This window comes from Protopterus annectens, chromosome 16.part0, assembly GCF_019279795.1.
Source record: "Protopterus annectens isolate FY-2018-M chromosome 16.part0, PAN1.0, whole genome shotgun sequence".
In the NCBI taxonomy this organism is placed as follows: domain Eukaryota; kingdom Metazoa; phylum Chordata; order Ceratodontiformes; family Protopteridae; genus Protopterus; species Protopterus annectens.
In genome coordinates this window covers 696,911,378-696,923,587 of record NC_056750.1, presented here as the reverse complement: position 1 = coordinate 696,923,587, position 12,210 = coordinate 696,911,378, and the positions used below count along the sequence as shown (strand labels likewise).

The window sequence follows — 12,210 nt, the reverse complement described above, 5'->3', positions numbered from 1 at the left end:
TTAGGATGAAGGTGAGAAGATGTTCACTTAAGGTGTCAGGTAAGGTACAGGGATTGTGATAAAGGTTAGGAGTATTAGTGAGGATCCACTCAAGTATAGGATTGGAGGGAGAGGTTTTGTGCATACGGGAAGGGGATGTGACATGCTGGTGGAATCCGTATAAGTTGATACTAAGTTGTGGAGAGTCAGATGTTAGACATATTCCTCATAGGAGGAAAGAGTTTGTATTTCAATGTGATAATTCATCCTGAGTGAACATGCTTTGCATTATAGCTAGAATGTGATACACTCAGAGTTTAAAATTCACAAAGTACTTTTCAAATGTGGAACAACAGAGAGAAAGTTACCTTTTTGGGACAGAATTGTATTTACAGTTTGTGTATGAACTGCAATGCTCCGTAAAACCACAGTGTTGAAGGGGCTTTTCAGTATCAACTGGGGAAAGCAGTTGATAGCTGAATCTGGTAGACAGTGTCAAAAACTTTCCAGTCAGAGAAAGAATAAATAAGCAGTAAAGTGAAACAGGGTTTTAGCAGAGACTGCTCAAAACGTACTATGTCCATTCTCAAAATAAGAAACTAGGGCAGATTTACATTTTCTTTGTTTTTTGATAAATATAAAACTTCGTTGAAGATCATGGAACAATGTGTACAGCTTATAACAGAAACTACCAAAACCTACTTGTTATTGCTGTAACATTTTTATAATAAAACCTGTTTACCTATTTTTCTTACTTTGTACTTCTTTTTTGATGCAGAACTTTGGAAGATATAATCAATAAAATAGTCCACCTCATCCAGGAAGAAGATTGTGTAAGTAGCTCTCTCTTTTTAATATGTAAATAACTACAAGTCTGATAATTTCCTAGACAATGTAGTGCAGTGAAAACAGGGACAAATATTTGACATTGTAGTACCTTAATGTAGCTGTCATGTTCTAATCTGTTCATAGACAGTACATTTGATTCTAATGATCATACTTTATCTCATTCTGTTGATCTCAATTTTTAGATTTTAGATGTTCTAACTCCAAACAACACTTTATTAAAGATTATATGAGGTTACTATCAGTAGTTTTAGGATGCAGCGTACAAGAGAGTCTGGAGAACTTATAATTAAACATTACAATTTAACACTGGATACAAGTGCAAAATAATTTAATTCTGTGCTGTCCACCTTGGTTATTTTCCTAGCTTTTTCTTTTGCAGATCAGAAAAGATGCTGTATTTCTCTATTTTAGGATCAAGATTTGTATCTCTCTCCTTGCTCTGCAGCTGTCTTCCTGACTTAACAGCTGGACTTTTGCAGTGGATCATTAGACATTAATACAAAGGGAAAAGAGGAACGTGGATGTTTTATTTTACTGGTTTGTCTCCGATCGTGGGCATGTGATGTTTAAGCAATAACCAATGAGTGCATATGGGTATATTGAGGCTTTACCCAAGGTTGGCATGGTTTGATCACGAGGGCAAAGTGCGAGTGATTAAACAAAAACAACAGTGCGTAAATCCTCATAAACCCACACCCACGAGCTGATTATTGCTCTTATATAATGACATTATTAAAAAAAGAAATTCCTTACTTTTCTTAAATAATGTCTTTCTGTAACAGCACTGTAGTGTCCTTCTGCGTCATTTCCTCATTCTTCCATGTTTGTTGATGTTCTGCACATGCATATAGAACTTACATTCCCCATGCTTGCACAATACATCAGTGTTATTGAAAACAAGCTACAGAGAAAGAAAGATCTCCATTGCTTTTTTTAAGTATAAAATCCAGACACTTTAGAGATATGGGAGAGACAGGGCAGAAATACAAGGAGAATCAGGTTAGTTTCTTTAGTTTTGCAAAACGTACCTGATTTTCCTTGTATTTGCTCTACCCTGTGTATGTACCTGTCAACCTCTTAGCTCAATAAATGTGGACAAAGCCTTAAATAACAGGGGACAACAGCCCCAAAATAGGGACAAATTATAAAAGTTGCTCTTATAAACTTAGAAAACTGTTAGAATTACAAGATTTGTGTTAATTGTGCATTGTCTGAAGGGTACGAGGTCTGAAACTGAAATACCTGTTGCCATTATTTTGTAACTTCACTCCTCAGTGATTTGTCAGAAAACCACAATTTTTATGAGGAACAGACCAAAATATGAGGCAAAAATCTGGACATTCTGTGAAAATCTGGACAGTTGAGATGTTACACCTCCATAGCATATATTAATTGAAGAAAGTCTGTCTGCTCAATGATACTTCAGCGACCAGAATTTTGTCAGTTGATACATGCTCAATTAACAACAGGCACATTGACTGGGCTGACAACTCAGCGTGCACGTTTTGTAATAGTAATGAGATATCACTGTATAATTCTTACTATAGAATATATGGCCCTGCCTCAGAAAATACTATCCCAAGTAATTTGTAAATCAGTAGAGTAAACTACCTTAAATTTTGGGAACTGATTGCAGTCATACCCACATTTGTCAATAGTATATTCACATTTCTAAATTACTTTACTTCTTTCTCACTTTTTTTTTACAGGTTGCCTTTTTTCAGCATGGCTGAGGTGCACATTTATAATCCAGGTCTTTCATAGCCTTCATGTCTTCAGGTCCAGATGCTTGTTTTCCTTGCTTAACCAGCTACTTCACGAAATCTCAAGTCAATACAACCTTTTTGTTTTTGCTGATTTTGCAGAATGTCCCTGAATTTGCCTACTACTTTTGACCTGCCTTTCATAAAATTTTTGATTGCCTGGTAAACTACTAAAGATTATAGCCAGATAGTAATGACTGAAATTGAAGTTTCTTACTTCATCCATTGCATTAAAAATGGGCGCTGATACAAAACTGTTTGTTCCATTAATATTTTAAATGAACTGGGGTAATATTTAAAAATCGTCCCTAATTTTTGGCCTTTGTATTGCGAGTATTTTGGCTTTGTTACAATTTCTTGAATAAGGTAGTTCAGCAATAGCAACATAAATGAGTAAGATGCCTGAAGACGTTACATCTCTTCTCTGAATTTTATCACCCAACTACACAAACGCACCTGGAAGACAGTACATGACTGTATCACAAACTAACCCTGGAGGTCAGGCTGTCCATTCCTACAAGGATAGATATCAAATATACACACAAAAAATGATACATGATGAATTAACTGATTTTCTGGTTTATGATCACTGGCTATAAATACAAGTCCAGTGATAGTATAAAAGCCCCGTTTCTCCGGCTTATCCATGCCAGAATTTAAGTATCTTGTCTTTTACTGCAGTGAGTTTCTTAAAGCCTTGCATATGCTCTTGGTTCACAGTTTTATTCTAATTTATTTTTATAATAAATGTTTTGCAGATTTCAAAACTAGGTCCAACAAATGAAGGCATATCTCTTCAGTTCTTCTATCTGGTATAAAAGTATCAGCACCTTTGTCCATGAAAAATACTCTCCTATATCCTATATTGGTATTCTAAGTAAAAAGTTTAACAGGATCTGCTCAAGTTCAGATTTTCAAGTACTTTACAAAACATTTGTAGAATAAAGGCCTACACTTGACAGTGAAAGAAAAGTTTTAACTTTACCTGCTTAAAAGTTGACTATACCAGATGGTGTCTGCATTACCCAGTGTCACGGACTTGGTAGGATTGGGTGAGGGTTTTCCCATATGCTTTAACTTTAGGCTACAGGTAACTCAGATTACTACCAACAAGTACAACTCATTTGATCATGACTTTATTGCATGATGGGCAAAATATTGGAGTCTCCTTTCTGCTATCATCCTTGCTGTCAAAGGACATCCCTACAGGAGTTCATGTAGCTTTCACCAGCCCACTACTTGGCCATCAGAACCTTACTGGTCTTGGTGACTTTAATATATAGGTTAATGAGTCAGTGTCTCTTACAAAATAATTTTGATCTATGATGACGGGATTTGAATTTGCTCAGGTTATGAGCTCTGCAGTGCACAAATTAGGGCATACATTACACTTGGCTATGAAGACCTCTGATTTGATAGTGGATCCTGTTTCATAGTCTTACCATGTCTCTGTCTACATTGGCCTGAAGCACTAATATTTTAGTCTCCATGAATCTGAACTGAAGGAATGTCATGTTACAAACCATGTTACTCCTTAACATTTTTCTTCTACATTGCATTTCCCTATTGAAAATTAGTTACTTAATGTCTTTGTAGTTAACTATAATTAATTGCTATCTTTTGACTTGATGCCCTAGCTTCAGGCCGTGTGCACCTATGGAGTAATAGCCATAGTGCAACCTAAATCTCTGCTCTCTGAGGCATGAAAGTGGAGTTTGAGACACTGATGAAGGTGATGAAGTCTTTGGAATTAAATATTCAGTCAGACTGAGCATTATGCATTCTATGCGAGGAGGCAGCTTACTTCTTCAGAGAGACATTAGCAGTGTGTGACGTGATCTGTCTCACCACCCAGTGAGTCTTATATTCTCACCTATGTGAGATGGACGTAAAATTTTTCACAGACAAGGTTGCCTTCATTAGATCTGTTAACTGATACTGTGAGTACTGCCATAGATTCCAGCAGGAGTTGTTCACCCTTACAGTTAATATTTGCTGTTCCTGAGTCTGATGAGCTTGTGACTGTAATGTCACACACACACTTCACAATATACATGTTGGAGCATACCTCTCAGTTGTACAGATTTTTGCCTCAAAATTTTGGTCTGTTCCTCAGAAACCTATGTTTTTCTGGCAAATCACTTGGATGATCTGATGAATTAAATTACTAAATGATATACACATGTTTCAGACTTCATATCCTTCAGAAAATGCATTTTAACACAAACCATGTTATTCTAGCTAGTTTCTAAGTTTGTAAGAGCACTTTTTATAATCTGTCCCTATTTTTGGGCCTTTGTCCCGCTTAATGTAAGGCTTTGTCCAGATTTCTTGAGCTAAGAGGTTGGAGGTATGTGTTGGAGTCATGCTACTCAAAGGGGGTTCAGACCAGACCTGTATGTATTGAAGCCATCTATATATCAGACCCTGGAGTCCTCACTGATGTTCAGGGTCTTTACAGCCTCCTTGAAGGAAGTTGTTACTCCAGTACTCCAGAAACCAACTTTTTTCCATAATGTCTTTAATAATATCTGTCCTGTTTCTAGCCCGCCTTTCTTAGGTAAAGTTATTGAGAAAATTGTCTATGTATAGCTTGAATGCCGTATTACTGTTAGTGGGATCATAGACCTTTATCAGTCAGGGTTTTGTTCATCACTCCATAGTACTGTGACAGCTTTTATTCAAGTTGTGCATAGCATGCAGATAGCCAAATACTTGCATTTCTGTTTTGAGCTGGTCCTACTGTATCTGTCTGCAGCATTCAACACTATTGATCATATCATCTTATTCAGCATGACCATGATTCTACTGCAGTCTCTCATCTACTCTTCTTGAATGGTTTATTTTTCACCTCTTAGTCCATACCAAGAGTGTGGATTCTGATTTAAACTCCTTCACCACACATACCTCCTATCTTGTGGGACACCAAAAGGCTTGATAATTGGACCTCTACTTTTCACTATGTTCATTCTTGCTCTGGGAGATCGGAATACTGGGAGAGACTTAGCATATCTTTGCTGTGCTGATGCCACACAGATTCATATCTCTAATTTCAGGAAAATATGGCAAATGCATTTCCTTTACTGAACATTTGTAGGACATTCATCAATGGCTAATTCATAAGTGCTTAAAGCAAAGTACTGTCAAAACTGAGGCTGTATCTGTTCGAGCTACTGAAAGACTTACTTGCTTTGCCACTTCCATTATGCACCTTTTGAAATGGCAACAGACTTGAGTGTAAAAGCAAGCTGTGTGAGCTTTATCTTATTCTGAATAATCAGCTGACATTCAGGGATGGGTGTCAGCACAATTCAAATTGTAATGCTTCCACCTGCAAAGTATTTTTCCCATCAAGCATCTTATTCCTCAAGTGGATCTCTCAGCCGTTGTTAATGCTCAAGTTTCATCTCACTAATAACACCATGAATTAAAGAAGGAAACAATTCTGGGCACATTTTGGGTGCTGAGAAGAGCACTCTTGGCAAACATCAAAGACTGAAACAATACTAAATCATGAACTCTAAGTATACTGTGACTTAGGAATGGGGTCCCTCCACATCATGGTATTAGAAACCCAAAACACTATGTGAAATGAATCCAAGAGAGAAACCATTAAGTTAGCACTGCAACACTGACATTGACCTTTACACATCTAGTTCAAAACACTGCTACCTGACACACATCCTAGAACACGTCATTAAGCATAATATTACACCTGTCCTGTGCAGGTTGCACTGGCTTCTGATGTGTTTTCTTAATGCATTAAAATCTTGGTTCTCCCTTTCCAGAGGGAGCTTATAGTATGTTTCTCCTCTCAGTGGTTGCTACTAGTTTTGGAAGTGCACTTGGATACTTCTGATTATGGTTACCATATTTTTGCAAAATAAGCCCTGTACCCATCAAGCTAATTATTATAATGTTTGAGGGAATGGCCTACTTTGGTTAGTTTCCAAAAAATCACTGAAAAATCTCATTTCAGCTGGCTTTTGGTGAGAGTTTTGTCAATTAATCCCATGTTTTCTTCTAGTTGTCCTTTTTTTAAACAGGAGACATCTTTATTAAATTATCATGTATGACATAGGCAACGTCTTAGTTCCAATTGTACTTCTATATACATCATCTCATATATGTACCTCATATGCACATATTCTGCTGGTGGCTTCAAATGCATTATATTCTCATTTTGTCATCAGATCCAAGTTGATTAAACCTTGGCTAGGCATACTTGCCTATCAAGCCCCGAGGCTGAGAAAGGGAGGAAGGAAAGCTCATTTGTGGCCAGTTATTACCAGAAACAAAACCATTAAAAAATGAAACCAAAAGTCCAAAATACCACTGAAGAAAGCCAGAGTCAGTAAAATCCACAAACAGGAGTTTATTAGCGCACTCTCTCTAGCGCCTTGGCAGATAACTGCCTTCCAGTACCATCTTTGGTCTTTCTTGTAATAGAGATTATACATCAGCTTTTTGGAGCCAATAAACATTATGTATGCCCTTAAGGGTTCGTCTTTAATTAAGTAGCTTGTTTTTTGTATGGCACAAAAGCAACACAAGCAGCATAAAGTTCTGCTTCCCATGTCTCAATTTGCAGACATTGAACACAAGAACAAAAACCCTTCGAAAGTAGGAACAGCTAAAAATCTGGACATCTAATTAGCATACAATTTGTTTGCCATATAGAAAGTAACTCTTCCTGCTTCAGAATGTAGGGTACTATTCAGATACATATTAAAAAAATTAATGAAATTATACAAAAATATCAACATGTTATCAGAGATATCAGTGTAAAATCTATAGACTTTAATGAACTGCATTGCAAAAGTCTACCATGGAAAATAATTTATTTTTGCTTAAGAAAAAAAAAAGATGTAAGATGGGTTAGCTCTTATAAATTTAATATATTGAGTGATTTATGTATACTGGAGCTTTTCTCTAAAGGCCTCCACTGAAATTGAGTATTTCTGACCCAATCAGACTTTCCCAGTAAACAAATGTCAATAAATAAATAAATAATAAATAAAACTGGGACAGTTGGGCATCTTCTACTTCCTCTGGATTGAAGCTGTGTGTGTGTGTGTGTGTGTGTGTGTGTGTGTGTGTGTGTGTGTGTGTGTGTGTGTGTGTGTGTGTGTGTGTGTGTGTGTGTGTGTCTGTGTGTGTTTTGCCATGATGCATGTTCTCTTTAGAGGTTTACACTACAGAGAAAGAAAGCTACCTTGCAAATATAGGGATTCATTATTTAAACTGATCCTTACATATCAGAATTAAACAGTAGATATGATACTGATACATTTATCAATTATTGGAGTTTTGTTTAGGTAGAACACTTTTCTCCTGCATGGAAAATGCCGTGTTTCATGACTCTTGCTACTTTTATCATAAATAGTGAATGAGAATATGACAGACCTATTCCATTCTTGTCTGCCTGTAGTATTGAAAGTTTTTTGAATGCTTCAGTCTTATATATTGCCATCATGCACTCTGCTAAAGCTCAGATGAAAGAAACCCCAGCTAATTCTGACTGTTGTTTAGTTACTTGGACAAATCAAATTCATATCCTTATGTGCCGTAGGCATATTGGATCAAGTTTAGCATTGCTCCCTCTCCTCTCCTTTGGCACTGGGTGACTGATGTCATTCTCAGTGGCGACATGCTCTTCTCAACCCAATTCTCTTCTACCCACATACTGTACAAGGGCTATTAAAACATTTAGTGGTAATTCACTAAATTTCAGTTTGCTTAACCTACTATGGGCATGCTTCACCATTTCATCTAAAGATCTTGACTTGAATCCTGATTTGACTATGATACAAGATTGTCTATATTAAACAACTTTAATGTGTGCCTTACCTACTGTATTCATGAGGTACATTTTTCAACCTTATACATCTCAGAAGGAAGACATTTCATCAGAGTACAACTTATCTAAGCAGTTTCTGAGATGCCTCTCCATTGAAGACCTTGCATTAAGCTTCCCCATCCCGTGCACTATCTAATTTTTGTGATCCAGATTATTCTGTTTCCTTCTTCTGAGCAAACAACCTACATTTTGTAACCTAGGTTATTTTGTTTCTTTCCTCCATTCTTTCTGAGCAATCAACCTAAATGTTGTGAACAAGACTATTTTCTTCCTTTTTTGAAAGGAAGCTTTCCTCATTGCTTCAGACTTCTCTCATATAAGGCTATCTTTTTGGTTGTCATCATTTTTTTGTAAAAACATTCTTGAAATATCAGTTGTATAAAGAAATCTATGTGTTGATCTAAAAATATAGCCTCCTCCTGAACTAATCCACATTTTTCCCAAATTGCCTGAGTGTAACTTCCAGAAAGTCCTTGTTATGATCAGATTACCTTTTGGTCTTTCCTCCAGAAGACCAGCATACAAATATGATTGCTTTGTTCTCTTAAGTTGCAGTGACATTTATGGCTATACCTCTTCAGTGCTAAAGCCCTCTGTAAAACAGATGAGTTGTGCATGGTCAGGCACTGGAGGAAGTCCTTAACAAAATACCTTACTCATATGTGACACTCTAAATCTTAACCATAATGCTAACCTTACCCCTGCCCTAACCCTAACCAACACATTACATTACTAAAAAAACTTCCCATAACAGTACCACAATACAAGACAAAAGGACACAGAACACACACAAAATAAAACATGCACAACACTGACTCTATCCTTTTATGTTACCCTTACTATATCCCTAACCTGCAAACACTTGTAAATTCACAATTGGTATAACACACTCCTACACCTCTTCACAGCCCCCATTTTTTATTCAAACTTTAATTTTCATGCACATTCCTACTTTCCAAAACTATTATAAAGCTAAAGTCATCCATATGTGATTCAGTCAAATGAACATTCACTTATTTGTCCATTCAAAAACCTTTCATCCAAATGAGTATTCAATCTTTTCAGTTACACATGTATAAGGCAAGTATCCTGAATAATAAATAGTTTTTCAGACTAATTCACTCAAAAGTATCATTGAAACCTGGCATGAACAGTGTACCTAGATTAACCTTTCCTTTTTATTTAAAGGTTGATGTTTCTGTTCTAAAGCAATGCTGCTACCAAACTTATCAATTCCAATACAGGAAAAATTTGCCATACCGTGTTTCAGCGTGTTTAAATAAGGCAGTGCCAAGACTCTTATGCCATTTTTGCTTTGAAGCATGGCAGTTATTTGTGTAGCTCTATACTAATAACACTTATTTATTTTTAGGAAGGTTTTTATAGGTAGTTTAATAACCAAAACCTCCAAAATGTATTCACCATAAAATCAATCAAAAATGTAAATGAAATCCATTGTTATTTAAATAATATACAGTCTTAGTATGGGTATAATTCTCAACCTCAAATAAAACCAACGGTATGTAGCGATATCACAACAGGCAACTGGGAACACAAAAAGAAATATCACTCCAGCCGAAAGGACTTCAAAAGGCTTCAGAATAAAATAAAATCTTTTCTTAAAAAATACTATGGTTTAGCACTTTCATCTGGTAGGAATTCATCAGAATCACAAAAGAAGAAAAATCACAGGCATATATAGCTAAACAAGAGGATCAGTTAATTCAGTAATTAACTATTTAAAGTGACTGCATATAATAGAAAATACAACACACTGCCAAGCCATATCACAGATGCCAAACATTAAATTAAATATAAAACCAATTATTTATAATTTATTTGCCCTCAATTTTAAAATAGGAAGCAAAGAAATACTATCATTAATCCCAGGGGGATGGGTGGCAAATAACTTTAGTTGCCATCTAACTTCTTTTGCCTCAAGTAAAGTTCTAAAGTCACCATCCCTGGTACTGATGTTAACCTGTTCAATAATACCAAATCTTAAAATTCTTACCCTCCATACCAACCAAAAGTCTTTAACAAAATTACGCCACACCCGATACAGGAAATAATTCACACTGTTGCCATAAATATTTTTGGACAGATGCTGAAAACGTTGCCATATCATGGCAAGTGATTTTGCTCAATGAGCGGACACCAGCAGGAGGGATGGGTGATTTAAAAAAAACATTTAAACTTTAAAAAAACACAGCTATGAAATGCGGCTAACCTAATGACCATGTAATGAAGCACCACATATTTTGATAAGGAAAATGAGTTGGCAGAGCAATTCAGAAATGTTTCAATTCTAAGCAGAGATGCTGCATTCCCCTTATATTTGAACTTGGTCATATGCTTGTGTTCAGACAATATATATTGCCCAAATATGCTTGTGGTTGCTACAACTATTGTAAATGTGTATTTGTGCCATATATATATATATATATATATATATATATATATATATATATATATATATATACACACACACACACACACAAATATTTGTATATATATATATATATATATATATATATATATAGAGAGAGAGAGAGAGAGAGAGAGAGATAAACAACTAGAATGTATGATACACATGCAAAAATACTCCAATGTGTGAAAAACTTTCACTAGGCTATCTATACCTATAGCCAAACCAACTGAAAAAGTAAAATGGGCAGGCAAAAATTGACATCACTTACATAAGTGACGAAGGAGCCGGACTCTACCAGGAAGTGCATTGGATGAACCGCCACCATAATATTAGAAAGAAGCTATGTCCGTCTACTGAAAAAACGCAATGTCAAAACCTGCACAGTTAACAGTGCAGTTAATTGAAAAAACTGGCATAAATCTGCACAACACCTGCCTACATCAAAAACATTTTCCAGGGACCCAAGCCCCACTGTACCCCTGACACCCTCTGCTAACTATTTATACCAACTCCAAGATAGCAGTACAGTGGGGAAAAGGGTAAATTCACCAAATCCCTACTGTACTGCAACTTAAGTCAGAATGGTTTGAAGAACCAAATTGTTGACCATATAGTGCTGATTACAAAGCTTTCATCAATTAGCCCCTCAACCGATTGACAGTGACCTGACTAGAAGCCTGTGCTCTAAAGGTTCTTCCTTAGCATGATGAGGATCTGTGCCTCTGATCATGTAGATTCACCTCACTGGGTGCAATGATTATGTCAATTAGGGCTCATCTTATTATTATTATTTCTGAAATGCTCAATTTGTGCAATGAGCAAACCTGAGAACCATCATGCACATTACTACATGATGCCATGCACAGAGTGGAGTACCTGCAGGCAGCTTCACGCACTCAGCATATTGTTTTAGGGTTGAGAGAAAAGTCATCCCATAATTAACTGTCTTAAGATGAAGTCTTTGTAGAGCATGTATTCTAAACAGCAGACAGATGACATGAGAACTGCCTTGCATCACACCTTAAAATTAGTAACATATTACCTAAATTAGTCTTCCATCCATCATGAAAATATGGTGCCTGCCATTAGTCAGACAATGCGTTCATAGGTTGTTGTTAGGCTAACAACTACTAGGGCCCTTGCAAGCCTAGCCGCACACGCCAAACAATTTGATTCCTAAGTACTGTACAAGAAGGGCATGTTAGCAGGAAAGTAGCTATGGTTTTGTAGGGGGTTGTTAGTCAGGATAATACTTTTCTTATTAATGGCCTCTGTCCGTATGAGACATAGGAGCTAAAGTGGGGGTAAATTTATGATTTCCCAACCAT

At 36.4% G+C, this 12,210-nt stretch overlaps 1 protein-coding gene across 1 annotated transcript in view; it reads left to right on the top strand.

Annotated features, from left to right (window-relative positions):
• Window positions 1-12,210, top strand: part of CARMIL3 (capping protein regulator and myosin 1 linker 3) — a 3,552,770-nt gene that overhangs the window by 2,876,331 nt on the left and 664,229 nt on the right. The window contains exon 20 of the mRNA XM_044058175.1: window positions 758-812. Coding sequence (XP_043914110.1) covers window positions 758-812 — 55 coding nt within the window. The remainder of the gene's footprint in view (window positions 1-757; window positions 813-12,210) is intronic.